This window comes from Onychostruthus taczanowskii, unplaced genomic scaffold, assembly GCF_017590055.1.
Source record: "Onychostruthus taczanowskii isolate IOZ18803 unplaced genomic scaffold, ASM1759005v1 scaffold98, whole genome shotgun sequence".
Lineage (NCBI taxonomy): Eukaryota > Metazoa > Chordata > Aves > Passeriformes > Passeridae > Onychostruthus > Onychostruthus taczanowskii.
Genome location: NW_024507879.1, coordinates 1871491 through 1888567, shown reverse-complemented (window position 1 = coordinate 1888567; position 17077 = coordinate 1871491). Strand labels below are relative to the sequence as shown.

At 57.6% G+C, this 17077-nt stretch overlaps 1 protein-coding gene across 3 annotated transcripts; it reads left to right on the top strand.

Moving 5' to 3' along the window:
• Window positions 1–515: 515 nt before the first annotated feature.
• On the top strand, window positions 516–9153 carry CHST3 (carbohydrate sulfotransferase 3). Of its 3 annotated transcripts, XM_041427231.1 has the most exons (4): window positions 520–614; window positions 3140–3314; window positions 6537–6741; window positions 6887–9153. In XM_041427231.1, the coding sequence occupies exons 3-4, from the start codon at window positions 6605–6607 to the stop codon at window positions 8115–8117; spliced, it is 1368 nt and encodes a 455-aa protein (XP_041283165.1). In that variant the 5' UTR covers window positions 520–614; window positions 3140–3314; window positions 6537–6604; the 3' UTR covers window positions 8118–9153. The 3 variants fall into 3 exon arrangements, with proteins under 3 accessions (XP_041283166.1, XP_041283165.1, XP_041283164.1); XM_041427232.1 differs by lacking the exon at window positions 3140–3314 and having other exon boundaries at window positions 516–614; XM_041427230.1 differs by lacking the exons at window positions 520–614; window positions 3140–3314 and having other exon boundaries at window positions 6512–6741.
• Window positions 9154–17077: the final 7924 nt, after the last annotated feature.

Here is a 17077-nt window from a genome sequence, read left to right as displayed (position 1 = left end):
TGGTGAGGGCCGGGCCAGGAGAGGTTTGGAGTGGATAGAAGAAGAAACAATTTCTCCAGTACGGCCGTGAGCAAAGAGAGGTTGTACTAGCTCCATCCTTGGAGGTTTGCACGATAAAGCCCTGACCAGCCCAGTGTGACCCTGCTTTGGGCAGGAAGCCTATAGCCCAAATCACCCCGTGTGCCCGGGAGGAGGCTCACTTTTGCCCAGACGGGACGATTTCGCGGGGTGTCTGTGGGTTCCCAGGACTCCACTTCCCTCCTTTCCCCACCCTGGAGGCCCCTTCCAGTGATCCCGAGGCGGGGGCGGGCAGCTCCCGGTTTCCCGGCGTGGCGTGCCGGGCTGGGGGCAGCGGGGGGTTGGCCCGGGGACCCTGCCCGGCCCCGCCCCGGGACCCGCGTCCAGGCGCCGGGACTGCTCCCCCCGCCGCTGCCCCGGCAGGGAGGAAGGAAGGAAGGAAGGAGGGAGGGAAGAGGGGAGGGAGGGAATCAGGGAGGGAGAGAGGGAGGGAGGGAGGATGACAGCACCGTGAAGAAAAGCAGGGAACCCGCTGCTCTCTCTCCTCCCGTACGGCAGGACCGGGCGAGCTCGCCCCGCGGAGCGGCCGCCGCCGGGTAGGTGCAGCGGGGTCGAGCCCGACGGGGCCGGGGCCGGAGCGCAGCCGGGGGCCGGGACCGGCGCGATGGGCAGCGGGAGCCCCGGGGCGAGGGGCAGGATGGCGGCGGGGATCGGGTCTTTCCCGGCGCGGCGGGGACTTGCGGGAAGTTGGGCTTGCGAGGACGGGCCGCGGCCCCGAGCTCACCCCCCCGGCCCGGGCAGGGGGAGCGGGGCCGGCGGGGAGCCCGGGGCTCGGTGGCCGCATCCCCCCGCGGGGCGGCCCCGGGTTCCGCCGGCTCCTTTGTGCGCCCTCCGGCCTCGGCCGCTCCTTTGTCTCGGTGCGGGGCCCCCCGCCGCCCGCTCCCGCAGCGGGGCAGCGCCGGCGGTGCCTCCCTTCCTCCCCTGCCTCCCTCCCCTCGGCGGACAGCCGGATCCCAGCGCCCTGCTGCTGAAAGTCCTCCCAGCACATGACTGCTCAGCAGCTCTCCCCGTGCCTTTCTTTCGGGGGGAAAAAAAAGCTGGGGAAAAAAAAAAAAATCAATGGAATAGGATCGAGCTCTGCAGCGGCAGCGCCGAGCCTCCGTCCGGAGTGGAGCGCGTTTGGGGCGACAGAAGGAGACTTTGGAAAATGAGAGTTTCTCACAACCATCCCGGAGTTGCATCATCCGTCCTGTCAGCCCCTACCAGGGAGCACTGGAAAGTTGTTCGCACCCTTTCCCCTCCTGTCCCGGGGTCACCGGGGCACGCTGGCCCTCGGCCGGTTCCCGGCGCCCGGGAGCCAGCGACATTTCTGCCGGAGCCGGGACTCTGACACCCTCACGGCCCCAGACGGGCCCTGGATGGCATGAGGGTACCCTGGGGGGAAAAGGCCATCCCAGCAGGGTCCCCCCTCAGTGCCTGCCGGGATTTCAGCAGCCGCACTGGGGAGAGCTGCCCACGCCCCACTGCCTTTGCACCGAGCCTGGCTTTGGTGCCTGGAGGAAAGCGTTTCCCTTTCCACAGCCAACGATTTACAACACTACACCAGGACAGGCATTTAACTCTGCAGTTTTTCCACATCTGCCATGTTGCTTCAGCGTACGGCTCGATTTCACACCCCCAGTCTCCCTGTGCTGACTCGGGCACAGGTCACTGTCCCCTCGCCAACATCTCTTGCCACCAGTCCCTTCTGCATCCCTGGAGCGCTACAGGCGCCTGTCTCGGGCTGAAAGGCGAGCAGAGGCGGGCACAGAGAGCGCCGTGTCCCTGCTTTAGGGTGGGTTTGGCCGAGGAGCTTCCAGGCGAGCGTGGAGCAGTGAGGGGAAGGAGTGTGGGGCGGTGGGAGGGACCGTGGGCTCCGCGCCCCAAAGAAAGGGCTCATTGAAGCAGGGACGGGCATTTGCGGTTCCCAGCGTGGCCGGGGGGCGCCGGCACGCACAGCAGCCGGCATTGTGCCACCGGCGCCGAGCAAACGTCCTCTCACCCGTCCTGGTGGTCTGCCCTGCAGCTCCCCTCGCTGCCCAGCAGCTCGGCGCCTTCAGTCGCTCACCTTTGCTGCAGGTGGTGCTGCAAACCCCAGCCCAGCCGTGCCTGTGATTTCCAGCGCGTTGGTTTCCAGGTTGAAGGTGTTTCAGCTGGGTCCTGGTCCAGATCCAACTCCAGAGGCTGGTCCCCGCCTGGCAGATGCACATGCTTTATCCCCATGCCCAGCACTGATGTCTCTGAGCCCCACTGGGTTCACCAGGGGCAGGAGCAGCAGCTCTCCTCTCTGCTGGGTCAGGAAAAAACTCTTGGTGACTCTTTGGACACCACCAAGGCAAGGGAGAGAAAAGACCAGTCTGTCCTGGCCATGAAGCCTGTGCTGGTCCTGTCACCAACATTACTGTGCCCTACACCCCTTCTGCAGAGTGGTTTTTGGGACACAAGGAACACGGACAGCTCATCTGGGTCATCACAGAGAACAGGTGGGACAGTAAAGAGAGGATAGGGGACAACCTCATGAACAAGGAACACGGACAGCTCATCTGGGTCATCACAGAGAACAGGTAAAGAGAGGATAGGGGACAATCTTATGCACCTGGAGTCTGAGAGCTCATGCAATGAAAAGAAAATTGTTCCAGTGGTGCCTGTTTGTACCAACACCATTCCTGCTACTGCTCCTGAGTGTAACCTCTGAGTCAGAAGGACTTTCCATTCCCAACTTTCTCCCCCAATGGGCAGTTTCCAGGCTTCAATTTGATGAGGATTGTGACTATTCTCAGCAACTTTATAAACATTGTAGGAGGTGACTTTTTCCCCTCTTTTTTTTTAGCTTGACTAGACATGTTTTTAACCAAAAAATACCTGCCTGGACAGGCTCCTTAGCTGCGCTGCAGGGCAAACCGAAGCAGTGCTGTGCTTGTGCCATGCCTTGGAGGACAGCCAGGACCAGGATGAAAATTGCTGGGAGATGAAAGCAAAGTGGGAAGCTCTGGTGGCACGTTTCCCAAGGCCAGCCTTGGGAGGAAGCTGGGAGCGGAAATAGTTGAAAGAGTAAATACAGAGGGCTTTTTTTTCCCCCCAGGTTGCAGACAAAGAGCAGCACGGAGAGCAGATAAACCCATGCTTCTTATCTCTTTGTTGTTCCACCCCTGTGTTCTGCTGATCCGAGTGTCTGATGGAAGTCTGATGAAGCAAAGGACCGTGGAGGGAATTACTCAGTGCAGCAGCAGCTCCAGGGGCAGGGAGCTCAGCTGCAGGTCACTGTGGGCTTCCATGGAGGGATGCATGGGAGTGGGTGGGGGCTGGATGGTCAGAAGGATCTCAGACAGGGAGGGAACTCTTGCACGTGGGTGTTTCATTGCCTTTCTGTGTCCAGAGCTCAGTTGTTGCCTGTTGAGTCACCGGAGGAAAATGTGACTTCATGCAGTCTCACCTCCAGCCGGCTGCCCCTGGCAGCCATAGGCATCTTTCTTTCCTGGATCTCACCTGGTGGGGGTTCAGGGCAGCCAGAGATGGAGAAGGAGAGCCCCAAGGCTTTGTGTAAGACCTTTCCTTTCCCAATACAGAGCTCAAAACTGCTGCTCTGCTCTTCTGGTCAGACAGTCCTGTGGAATGCCCTCCAGAAGGGTGACAGGAGCATCCCTTCCCTCCTTCCTCTCACAGGGCCTCTGCTCTTCTCATCCCACCTGCACCACCAGTGGGAGCATCCATCCCACAAGAAACTTGCTCCAGCAGATTGGAATGATTTGGTGTCTCCATTACTGTCCAAGGCCTTCTTCTTGCTGTGGCAAGGTTAACTTAACTTGCTGCTAGTGGAGGATCCCACCTGGGCAGATTTGCATGGGAACAAAATCCCCAACACCATCCAGAAAAAAAAAGCTCCTTTTCTGGCTGTAACTCATTTGGGAAATCCGTAAATCTCTGCAATGGGAATGGCAGCCATCCCTGCTGAATTGAAAAGCACTTCCAGCCTGAGGGATAGGAAAAAGCAGGGAGCAGCATCCGAGCTGTGGGTGCTGCCATCCACGGCATCTCAGTTTAGCATTCCTGGAAATTATTCTGCTTTCCTTTGGGATGTGGAGAGCAAGAGGACACTGCCTGCCATCTCCAGGGATGATGTCCCTCCATCTGTCTGCTCACACAGGTGCACTCCCCAGGAGTGAACACTGGCAGGGCACCCTGGGGCGGCAGCAGCATCCCGATGGTTCTCCTGATCCATCCCATCCCAGCAGAGCCCTGGAGGGGAACGTGCAGGGGACACAGAGCCCCTCTGTTCCCCTCACAAAGGGGTGCTTGTGGCTTGTGCAGTGCCCCGGCCGGGCCCCAGCAAGGAAGAGCTTTGGGATGCCAGGCAGCCTCACCAGGTCACCCGCGTGTCCCCAGCCCCACAGCTCAGCCCTGGCGGGCCCCGCGCCTGTCGCTGCCGCCCCGCGGGTCCCGGGCAGGATTTGCAGCCGGTTGTTTGTTTAGTGAATGATGTCTGCCCCGGGTCTGTGAATGAGGGTTTTGCCAGCGCTGCCGGACATGGTTCTCTGTGTCACCCCTGTGAATAATTCCTGGTCTGTGGCTCATTTGTGGTCAGGCAGCTGGGGGCATTAGAGGGGGAAATCCCGGGGCTGGCTTTGCCCAGGGGTTTGTCTGAGGAAGCGGCTGATGCCATCCCCAGTGCGTGGGGACTGTCCCCAGCCCCAGGCAAGGGCAGGGATGCAGATCATCGCCCCCTGGGATGCCGTGACTCTGACTCTGTGCGGCCACACACCGAGGGGTCAGTGTATTCGATTTTTTTCTCTCGGTTGCTCAAATACTCCGACAAATCCTGTCATCGAGGGAGCACGACCGAGGAGGGGGGATATGAGGGGTGGCTGGTGAAAGGCACCTGCCTTGGCTGCTGGCCTGTCCCCGAGGAGCAGCGTGATGACAAACTAAACTAACAGGGCTGTTAAAAACACACACAAGCACACACATGCACGCACACACGTGTGCTGGGGATCTCGGTGCCACTTGCTGAAAGGGTAGAGCTGGGGGACCACTGTGGGACGGCTCTAGGGCTGCCAGGGCTCTCCAGAATCCCCGCATCCCACTAAATCCTGAATTTCCTGGGTGCGTGGGTGTGGATGTCTCTTTTTAGAAGGTTTTGCTGGAAACGAGATGGCTGGAAGCCAAGCCTCGGGAGCTGAGTGCTTTGCTCAAGCTGGGAAATTCCTGGTCCTCGCACAGAAAAGACCAGGAACCCAACAGGAATGGGGTGCTGCCCTGGCCACGGGACACATCCCACCCCTTCTGCCCACACTCCCTCCTTCCCAGCCCGAGGGGCATTCAGCGAGCAACGCTAAAAAATGCACATTTTGGCCGAGCATGACGCGGAAGAGGTTGCGACGTGACGCAATGCCTGGCAGGGCTTCCCCACTCCACGCTCTGCCGGGGGCTGCAGATGCCGAGGCTTGGCCAGGGCATCTCCCCTGCAGCAAACCCCGGGGCCCCCCGAAGGATGGGGCTCTGCCTGGCTCCCCTCCTCCTTCACCCCAAACGCAGGGCTGGGACGGGCTGCCGGGGTCGCGCTGCTGGAGCCCAGCCAAGGCTAAATAGACTTTCCCTGAGTCACCGAAAGTCTGGCCAAGAAAGCGGGACGAGCGAACGGCGTCACCCCGGGCAGGTGGCAGGTGCCAGCAAGGTCTAGGGGTGTAAATCTGCACACTGGGGACTTGCCCCAGAGCCCAAAACAGCAGATGTGGCACCCAAAATCTCCAGCTGGGGTGTGGGTTTGGTGTGACTCAGAGAGGTTTCCAGCATACCCCGATTCGGGCGCTGAAGGAGAGGCTGGGGGGCGGGCCTTTTCTGCTGGGCAGGGATGCCAAGTCTCCTGGCTTTGCATCCCACACCAAGCAGCTGCAGCATTATTTGGGTTTTTGGGTTTTTTTTTTTCCTTTTTTGGCAAAAACCTCCCCCGGAGCATTCTACCCCCCGAGGGGGACTGACAGCAGCAGTGTTTTCCGGCCCGCCGTTGTTCCTGAAAACTCTCTGGGTTTCATTTTCGAGGCTCAGCAGCTGCTGCTGCCATGCTGGGGGAAGGCAGAAGCTGTTCAGCCCCACACTGGGGCCCTACAGTGGAGCCTCCAAGCCTCCCCTTTCCAGAGGTTGGGAGCCACAATGTGCCAAAGGTCCGGATGATCCAGGGGCTCCCTCGCTGGCAGCAGGTTTTTGCCAGCAGGAAGCAGGCAGCTATTGGGTGGCAGGCCTGGGTTGGGTTTCAGGGTGGGCAGGGGCAGCTGGTGGAAGCGTAGGAAGGGGTCCTGTCGGGCAGATCTATTTTGGAAAGGAGGAGGAGCAGCCGATGGGGCATTCAGGCAGCTGCTCCTCGGGGGTGGGATGGAGCAGCAGGGAGGAGCTTCCACTTTTTTACTGCTCTTGTCCGGCCTTTGTCAGCCTCTGACCCTGCCTGCAGGCAACCATCACCATGCTGAGCCTTCTTCTCCCCACAGGCAGGGCTGGCGAGGCCCTAGCCCAAGACACCTTCCCGGCGTGCAGGAGGGACCTGTGTGTGTTCCCCATGGAGATCCGACGCGCTTTGCCCCAGGATATCCGGGAGCTGCTGCACTGCTTGAAGATGAAGAGCAAGTACGCCGTGCTGCTGGTCTTCGTCATCAGCCTTGTCATCATCGAGAAGGAGAACAACTTCATCTCCAGGTAGGCAGTGGGCATCTGAGCCAGCGCAAGGTTTGCGGCCCCTCTCCCCCAGTCCTGAGCTGCTCTGCAGCAGGAGCCCCCAAGTCCCCCGGTGGGATGCAGGGTGGTTCCGCTGTCCTCCAGGCTGGGCTGGGTCTCCCCACAGGGTGTCGGACAAGCTGAAGCAGTCCCCGCAGGCACTGGCAGAGGCCAACAGCACGGAGGTCAGCCCAGCACCGGCCAAGAATGGCTCGCTGGCCTCGCTGCAGGAGCTGGACGCTGCCTTCTCCCAGCTGAGGTCCCACCTGTACAACATCACCCTGCAGCTGGCAGCTGACGGGGACCCCGGGCCACGGCGGCACGTCCTGCTGATGGCCACCACCCGCACTGGCTCCTCCTTCGTCGGCGAGTTCTTCAACCAGCAGGGCAGCATCTTCTACCTCTTTGAGCCCCTCTGGCACGTCGAGAAGACGGTGACCTTCCTGCCGGGGGGAGCCAGCGCTGTGGGCTCAGCCTTGGTTTACCGAGATGTCCTCAAGCAGCTCCTCCTCTGCGACCTCTACATCCTAGAGAACTTCATCTCACCAGTTCCCGAGGGCCACCTGACGCCTTTCTTGTTTCGGCGGGGCTCCAGCCACTCCCTGTGCGAGGAGCCCGTCTGCACGCCCAGCACCAAGAAGGTCTTTGAGAAGTACTACTGCAAGAACCGCCGCTGCGGCCCCCTCAACATCACGCTGGCGGCCGAGGCGTGCCGGCGCAAGCAGCACGTGGCCCTGAAGACGGTGCGCATCCGGCAGCTGGAGTTCCTGCAGCCGCTGGTGGAGGACCCTCGGCTGGACCTGCGCATCATCCAGCTGGTGCGGGACCCCCGCGCCGTCCTGGCCTCGCGCATGGTGGCCTTCTCGGGCAAGTACGAGACCTGGAAGAAGTGGGCGTCCGAAGGGGAGGCTCCGCTGCGCGAGGAGGAGGTGCAGCGGCTGCGGGGCAACTGCGAGAGCATCCGCGTGTCGGCGGAGCTGGGGCTGCGGCGGCCGGGCTGGCTGCGGGGCCGCTACATGCTGGTGCGCTACGAGGACGTGGCGCGGGCGCCGCTGCAGAAGGCGCGGGAGATGTTCCGCTTTGCCGGGCTGCCCCTCACCCAGCAGGTGGAGGAGTGGATCGGAAAAAACACGCAGGCTCCCCCCGACGGCAACGGCGTCTACTCCACGTGCAAGAACTCCTCGGAGCAGTTCGACAAGTGGCGGTTCAGCATGCCATTCAAGCTGGCGCAGGTGGTGCAGGACGCCTGCGGCCCGGCCATGCAGCTCTTTGGCTACAAGCTGGCCAGCAGCCCTGCAGCGCTGGCCAACCGCTCCTTCAGCCTGCTGGAGGAGGCACAGCCCGCCTGGGTCACGTAACGGCGCGGGGCCACGGCGGCGGGGTGGAACGAGGGGCTGCGGCCGTGCTCCCGGCCGGTCCGGAGACGACCTGGGGGTCCCTGCTCCCAGAAATGCTCCTCGCTGCTGCCAGATGGCAGCCCCAGGAGCTGGAGCATCTTGGCAGAGCTGGCCCCAGGGTCCTGCAGAGCCTGAATTACACAATTTCTCCGGGAATGGGGAAATGGTAAGGGTGAGGGGCGGTGGGGTCGGCAACAGGGCCACCTCCCCAGCTCGGGAGCTGCACTGAGGAAGAGGAGGGTGATGGCAAGCAGAGGGGGACAGGACTGAGCACCTCTGCCTTGCCTCCCCCCATGCCAGCTGGGACGGGGCAAGGACAAAATTCCTGTGGTGCCAGCAAGCGCCCAGAGACCTTGGTTTAGTGCCTTCATACAGCAGCAGAGACTGGAAACTGCCCACAGAGCCCTGGATGGCACTTGGGCTACAACAAAATGAGGTGACTATGGTTTGGTGCTCTTCAAACTTGGTTTTGGAGGTTTGGGTTTATTTCCTTTTTTCCCTGTGTATTTGCATACCAGGTGAATTTATTTATTTATTGTGTGAAAAGGAGGGGGAGGCTGGTCAAGGAGCTAAGCCCAAAAATCAGAGCAGCACAACATACCACAAAGGGAGACACCCAGAACAGAGGTCACATTTTAGCTGGAGACCACCATGTGTCCTTCTGTATGATCTTGGGAGAGCCCCCAAGGACCGATGGGCTGTAACCCACCTGTGCAGCACCAACTGCGAACTTTGGCGGTGCTGAAAGACGGTCAGATTTATCTGATTAAAAACAAAGCCACCAGCACAGAGTCCAAAGCATCTCCTGTCTCCTTAGTATTGGTGGGTGTACCCTGCCCAGGGGAGTCCCAGAAATACGTGTTAACAGCACTAATGGGTGGCCAAACCTGGTAGAGGCCCAGGAAGTTTCAGGGTGTTTGCCGTTTGTAGATGTTGACCCAGTGCCGAGCTGCCCCCTCCAATTCACATTTCATTAATTAAAATGCCTATTTTTAGCCCTCTTTGTAGCTCATTCTTTTTCTCAACCCAGGTATTTTTGGGTTATGGCAGCCACCTGAGGGAGAAGTTGAGCATTTTGGTGGAGCGTGGTTGTCTCCAGCTCGGGCTTGCCAGCGAGCCCTGAGGGGTCCCAGCAGCCGCAGATCCCCTTCTCCCCAACTAGAGCTGTTGGCCAAAAGCAAAAATAAATAAATGAAACGAGGCGGCAGCCGGCCGCAGCTGGGCCGCGCTTTGCCGGCCGGGAGGAACGTGCTGGGGCTCCGGCGCAGGGCTGCGGCTGGGCTGAGCTCACAAAAGCCGCGTTTTTGACCCAAGAGGGAGAACAGAGGCGGCATTGAGGAGCGCGGGGCCGGCCGGCGGGGAGCAGCAGCACCGGAGCCCCGGGCAGCCATCCGCCCGCCCGCCGCGGCTGCGGAGGTTTTCCGAGCAGGGCCGGGCAGCATCAGGCTTCAAGGTGTGATTTCAGAGTGCTCGGTGCCAGCTGGATGGGGAAAGGACACAAAAGTGGAGGTTTTTGGCATACCCTCATCGCTCACAGGCGATGGAGAGAGTCAGCCTCCTCCCCGCCTCACACGCAGCTCTCGGCATCACAAGCAGCCCTGGGGCTGCTGAGTGAATCGGGTTTTGTTTGGAGGCTTCCTGCTGGGAAAGCAGCAGGGTCGCTGAGGTCAGATGGATATTCCGCAGCTGCGTGCTGGGAAAAGCCCACAGAGCTCAGCCAGCATGAGGGGGAATGCAGGGTCCTGGTAAAAGCCTCTGGAAAAGCACCATTAGGTTGTCTTTTGCAGAGAAAATAATTTTAGGGTAATTGTTGGTGAAACAGCATGAGGAGTGAGTAGCTACTGAACTGCCACAGCCAAAGAGGGGACATTGGCGAGTGGCCAGCATCCCCCTCCCATCCCATGGCAGGTGGAGGCGCTTCGGGGTTTGGAGAGCCAGGTCCAGGGGGCAAGGACAGGCAAATCAAGGAGCATGGAAAACAAAGGCAAGGGAAGCAGGAGCTGGGCTGAGCCGAGGCCAGAGAACAGAACAGATAAAAACAGAAAAAAGAATCACTGGGTTGGAAGAGACCTCCAAGATCATCGAGTCCAACCCATGCCCCAACACCTCAACTAAACCCTGGCACCCAGTGCCACATCCAGTCTGTTTTAAACACATCCAGGGATGGTGACTCCACCACCTTCCTGGACAGGCCATTCCAGTACTTCATCACCCTTTCTGTAAAATACTTTTTCCTAATATCCAACCTGTATTTCCCTTGGCGCAGCTTACGACTGTGTCCTGTGGTTCTGTCAGTGCTGCCTGGAGAAGAGACCAACCCCAGCTGAGCACAGGCACCTTTCAGGAACTGTGCAGAGTGATGAGGGCACCCCTGAGTCTCATTTTCTCCAGGCTGAGCACCCCCAGCTCCCTCAGCCTTTCCTCTCAGGGTTTGTGTTCCCAGCCCCTCTCCAGCCTCATTGCCTCCTCTGGACGCACTCCAGCGTCTCAATGTCCTTCCCAAACTGAGGAGCCAGAACAGGACACAACACTCTAGGTGTGGCCTCACCAGTGCCAGGTACAGGGGAAGAATGACCTCCCTGCTCCTGCTGGCCACACTATTCCAGAGGGGATGGCGACGGCCGCCCGTTCTTACCTGCGCTGCCTCCGCCCCGGCTGGCTCCAGCCCACACTGCTAGCCAAGCATAAGCAATTGTTCCTGGACACCCTCCAGCTTCCTGTCAAAACCATCACAGGACAGAGAGAAAACATGCCCCCGACCCGTGCAGATTTCCACAGGGCTAATTGCTCCCATTAAACCCACGGGCTCCAGGCGCATCGGGAAGCCACAGGGGACACGGCTCCTTCAAGGCTGGAGCAGCTGAATTCCCCCTGAGCTGGTGGAGGGAGGTTTGTCCCCCCACAAGAGGGGCCTCCTGCTCAGCCTGCTCTGGCTGCTGCCAGTCCTTGCCTGCCTCTTTCCATAGAGGATGAAAGGCATGGATTTTGGAGGGAAAGAACAGATTGGGAAAGTCATAGTAAGAGAGTGCCTTAGAGCAAGGACATACCTGCATGCAGACAGACCACGCAGGAAGCCCACAACAGGAGCTGCAAGGGATGCAGACTCACCCTTTCTCATAAACACCAATGCAAAAAAAAAAAAATTAATTTCAATCCTCTTTTCAAAAGATCTAAGCTTTCTGAAATAAAGCAGTACTTGGTTTAAAATAAGGGAATAAAACAACCCCCACCTGTGCAGCTGTAGTGCCTCCAGGCTCACCTCCAAGACTGCTGCAGCTGTGCTTTGGGGGGAATTCAGGAACATTGGGAGGCTGTTAATTATCACCAGAAAGACCTTTTCCAGAACAGCCCAGAAGAGTGAGGGGACATGTGTCCTGTGGAGCAGGACCACCAGCCAAAACTGCTTCTCCTTGGGGTCATTGCAGGTGACACAAGATGATGTAGCATCAATGAGAGCTTTAACAAATGATGGATGTTCCCCTCTAAATGGGATCTTTCTGGAAAATTATTCCCTCCCACTGGTCTAATCCGGAGTTGACTTTGGACAGCAGGTACATCCTGCTGTTTCTCTGCTTCCCTCTCAGAGCCCTCAGAGCTGCCTGAGCCATGCTGGCATGGCTGGGCTTGCTGTGGAGAGGCAGTTCTTGAGGCAGAACCTGTTGGTAAGCCAACTAAGGGAGCGGTGAAGGTGGGTAAGTCTCTGAAGTGCCACCTTAGATGCCCTGCAGTTTAACACCCAGGTGGCCCTGCTGGGCCATGAAGCCCAGCCATCAGGCAGATCCATAGAAATCCATAAAAAGGCCTTTTTCCAGCCTGGCATGAGGTTTCTCCCAAAGAACAGGAGTGGTGGCTGCTGTGCTGGCTGTCCTGACCTCCCATACCCTTCTCCTCACTTGTTCCAGCTCCATTTAATGGGATCGGATGAGCTAATCCCCCATGTCTCCTCGCAGCCCTATCGGAGGGGATTTCTGCACAGGGGCTGGAGGGAAGGAAATCCATTACACCAGCAATGCCCTCACCCAGCCCCACTGGCTTCTGCTGGAGGCTGGATCAACCCTTTCCTTCTCTCCATTGTGGGGCTTGGTGTGGTCCTTTCAGGAAGCTGGTCCATGGATACAGCTGCACCATCCAAACATCCAAACACCAGGTCAGTGGGGAAATCCATGGGCCAACGAGGGACCCTCAAGGGCTGCAGCACATATGGACATTTCTGCATTAAATGACAACCTTGTTTTCTGTTGTGTTTTTCTAAGAGACTGCATGCCTGACCAGACTGCATTTCTTGGTCGGCATCCCATATTTATCCTGTAATTACACCTTTGGACAAAGGCTGCCTGTCTGTGAGGCCCATTTTTTTCAGGACACAGTTTTATTCTATGCTCTGCTTTCACTGTAATGAAATCTGGGGGGCAAGGGGAAGAAAACTCCCCACATCAGGAGTGAAAGCTGTTCTTTCTCAAAAGCTGCCCCAAGAGCAAAGGAGCTTGCACAAGCCCTCTCCTTTTTCCCAAAGAAACCCCAGCCACTGACAACCTTTATGCTTCTCTACCACCCCACAGGGATTAATGCCACAAACCATGTTATCCATAAAAGATAGTTGCCACCACACTGTCAGTCTCTGGGCTCCACTGCTGGAGGAGCCAGAGAATTTCCAAGATCCCTGCAATCCTTATAGCCAGGCAGCTGACACAAATAAAGCTGATAAAGTTTCTTGTTGGCACCTGCCTGGATCGCATCACAATAAGGGATGAATTCCCACAAAATGGCATTCCTGTAAAATTCTCAATGTCTGCTACATGCTTGGCTCTGGAGGGGTAGGAAGGATCTGCATGGCACAAAACCCAAAGGCAGTTGCAGGAGCTGTCTGAGCTGGAGTTTCCCCCAAGGGGAAGGACAGCCCTGCTTGGTCCCTGCTCAGCCCATGCCAGGAGCAGACATGAGCCTGGCCACCTCCATTTCCCCAAAACCTGCCTTGATTTGAGCCCAAATTTGTAGGTGGCAATGGCAGGTGAGGTGAAGCCTGTCACCACAGCACGCTGAGCCTGGCAAGCTCATCCTGCTGTATTGTGCAGGAAAAGAGGAGCTGGGCAGCACCTTGGCACAGAGCACGCTGTGATCCCAGGAAAAAGGAGAACAGCTTTGTGGCACAGCCCTGGGATGGGATGGAGGGAGATCCCAGTTCCCCGTGGCTCTTCTCATGGATACAAAGACCATTTAATTGCAGAGACCATTGCATTTCTCTCTTGGGGTTTTCCCACCCTTTTCTGGCTGGGATCTGTGAAAAATTTATGGGCTGGCATGTACAGAGATGCTGCGTATAAATACACATCACTGGTCCAGCCTGCCCAAAATAGGGTGATTTTGGTGCTGTCGTCCATGGGAAGCAGCTTGTCTTCTCATAGCACTGAAAAACTGGAAATGAAAAGTGAGGTTTTTCAGGGAGAGAATAAATGTAAGTGGAACCTTGTTGATTTCTGCTAAAAGTAGATGTTTCTGTATAAGGTATAAAATAGCCAGTGTTGATGCTTAAAGCAGCCAGGAACTGTCTGAATTGGTTTTTCCAGGTGATTCTTTGCCCTGAACTGACACAATTCCACCTTGGCTGAGCTCCCTGAGGCATGGGGGGTAACCAGCTCACCCAGGCAACATGGGGAGCTGGGGAGCAAGGATGGGCCAGGCAGTTTGTCTAGAGCAATCCCTCATCCCTGGGAGACTCAAAATCCTCCTTTTCCTGAAGGAAAGCCTCCAGGGGCACAGCCAGAGAGCTGCAGCCACCCTGGTGCCACTGGGGCTGTCACAGGATGATGTGCAGGACGTGTCTGTGGGCAGAGGGAATGCGGTGTGTGAGGCTGCTGATACAGGAGAGGACTTGGGGTTTTGCAGACATGGCTGTGAGCCAGAAACAGTCTCCAGCAACTCAGGCTTGGCAGAGGGCCAGGTCTGGCCCAGGTGGGAGAGCTGCTCCCTAGAGAAGGGTGAAGGGAGGAATGTTATCCCTCTATCAGCTGGTCTGGGCTATTGCAAAGTTAGGGGGGCAGGACAAAGATGTAGAGGCTTACAGGGATTTGGCCCAATGCAGAGCAGGGGCACTTGTGGCATCCTAAAGTCTCCCCACGCAACACTGTTGTACCCATCCGTGGATTAATCATCCTCAGAGGGATGTCTCCTAGCTCTGGATGATGTTGGATTACACCTGATGAGGAGAGGACTCACAGACAGGCACACATACCCCTGCTGCCTGTCTCAGAGTGGCAAACTGGGGCAAGAGCATTTCACAGAGCCCCTTCCCTACACCTTTTCCCCCTGCCATCCTGCAGGATGCATTTGGTCCATGGGGCAGCTGTGAGGAAAAGGCCAGGGAGCCTGCAACAGGGCAGGGCAGGGCAATCACTGCCCCAAGCCTGCCCACTTGTCCCTGCCCCACCAGCCACCACCAGCAGAAAAACCTCTCGCTGAGGCTGGTGAATTTTCACCACCTGTGTGCACCCAGCTGGAGAATTATCATCCAAACATCCCATCTGCCAAACCTGAGCCCTGACCTGTACACTGAATGCTCCCACTGGCCTCAGCTTTGGGTATTCTGAGTTTCTTCCTGTTTGCCTGGGGCTGGGAGTGAGGTTTTTACAAAGGCCCCTTTTACCCTCCCTGTTTGCTCTGGGCACTCTTTTTGCCAGGGATCTTTTCTTGCTTGTTGGTGCATCTCCAACTCAGTGGCCCAGAAGATTTTTCCTCCTTTTTTTGAAAGGTTGCCCTGATCTTCTGTTGTCCAAGTGGGTTCACCTGAAGGTAGCCCTCATGTATACCTAGAGGGGGAAAACATGAGGTGACAGGGGAAATTTACAGAGTACTGCTGGAGTAATGGATTGCTCCCAGCAGTTGGTATGTGCTGTAAAATACAGGAAAATGCCTGTCATGAAAAGCCCAAAACTGCCTCTGGAAAAGACAGAGCTGGGCACAAAGGTGCAGAGGAAGGGGGACAGGAAAGCAGCATTTGGGAAGTGGCAACTCATCCTCAGCATCCTCATCTGCTAAGAATGGGACTTTGATCCAGCTTTGCTCCAGGAAGATGTAACAACAAAGAAGTTATACAGGTAAGGAGATCCCTGCCCCTGGGATGGTTTCACACACAAGGGGTGCCAAGCAAGCCTGTCCACGTAATTTTACAGAAGAGCTTAAACCAGATTTAAATTGCAGAGTTCATCCCTTTAGAAATGGAGGTGGGTTTGGTTTTTCACAATTTTTGCACTGAATGGTGCTTCCCCAAAGCCAGCCATTGCCAAGCTCTTCCAGCAGCCTCCTCACACAGGTACCATGCCAGTACCAGGAGAAAAGACAGATCTGGAGGTGTTACCCTGGGCATATTTCCCAGCCTCTGGACATTCACAGCTCCCAGATCTCCTGGCCAGGACAGGTGTTTAGCAGCTCTGAAGGTTTATACTGCACAGATTAATCAAAATTTTCTCCTATTGAAAACTGCAGCATTTCCAGCTGAGTCCTGTGTAACAAACAGCACAACCTGCCCTGGGTGTATTTCAGTGGAGCCATGGCCTTTCCCATCAAGGGCTTTCTCCATTCCAGTTTATTGTTGCCTGTTCCATCCCTCCCTCCCAGCTCTCTTCCAGGCTGAAGAGCGCGGGGTGCAGGAACGTCCCCCGCTCCTGCCGAGCCCTTTGTCACCCTCGTTCCCCAGTCCCGAGCCCCTCCTGTGGCCGAGGCAGGGATGCGCTGGACTGGGACACCGTGTCCCACGTCCCCACGGCCGAGATGGCTGCACCCTCTGGCGGCAGTCCTGGGTCCGGGCCCTGCTTTTGCCGGAAAATTCCTTCGTCGTCTGCCACCCCCAAGGCTGGAGGGCGTTTTGCCGGGAGGGGGTTTTGGCACCGGGCTGTGTTTGGCCGAGGGAGGGCTGAGGAGCAGGGCGGGGGCAGGGGAGTGTGGGAGCGGCTCTGCCAGCTCACAGCACCGCAGTGTGTGCCGCGGCTATTTTTATCCATTTTTATCCACAGGGCCAGCAGCTATATTTATCCAGAATGCCACAGGAGCTGAAAGTCTTCGGGGCAACTTCCGTGCTGCAGAAGAACACGATCGGGATGCCCTTTATACTGCCCACCTACTCCCCTTCCCCTGGGCCCTCTGCCACCTCCTCAGCCTTTCCCTCTTCATGTCCCACTATCTCCACCTTGCTGACGCTGAGCTCGTGTCCCTGCCCATGGTGGGAAGGTTGGAACCAGATGGCCTCTGAGGTCTCATCCTACCCAAACATTTCTGGGATTTTGTGTTCTCTCTTGCACAGCTATCTCAGGGCTCCCTTTCCTGCTCCACTCAGAGCAAATACATGTTTTCTGTGTTTTAAGTTGAACATCAGGAGGAATTTCCTTACAGAAAGGGTTGATTAGACATTGGAATGGACTGCTCAGAGAGGTGGTGGATTCACCATTCCTGGAGGCCAAGTTTAAGAAGAGACTGAGTGCCGGGGTCTGGTTGGCATGGTGCTGGTTTGCTCATAGGTTAGATTTGATGATCTCAGAGGTCTTTTCCTAATTGATTCTGCAATTCTGTAATCTTAAATTTTCCTCTCCAAAAGGCTGTTCATTCGGGTGGAGCGGACCATCCCCCAGCCTGCAGCTTTGTGAAGTTCTGAGCAGAGCTCTCAGTCCGTAAAACCCTCGCTCCCTTCTCGCGGGGGGGGCTCAGGGCAGGTGAAGCGCTCAGCGCTCGGGACACGCTGCTCGCCTGGCAGGAGCCATTCCCTGCCCGCGGCTCTCCTGGCCCGCAGCGCCGAGCCCTGCAAGCCCCGGGTGCCGGCCTCAGGGCTCTGCAAGCCCCGGGTGCCGGCCTCAGGGCTCTGCAGGCCCCGGGTGCCGGCCTCAGGGCTCTGCAGGCCCCGGGTGCCGGGCTGAGCGCCCAGGGCCCGGCTCCGC

Bases quoted from the DNA above. Each gene is read 5' to 3' on its own strand.
- CHST3 (XM_041427230.1), top strand. From the start codon at position 6,512: ATGCTGAGCCTTCTTCTCCCCACAGGCAGGGCTGGCGAGGCCCTAGCC. The intron at 6,742-6,886 runs GTAGGCAGTGGG...GTCTCCCCACAG, and splicing joins GAGAACAACTTCATCTCCAG to GGTGTCGGACAAGCTGAAGC.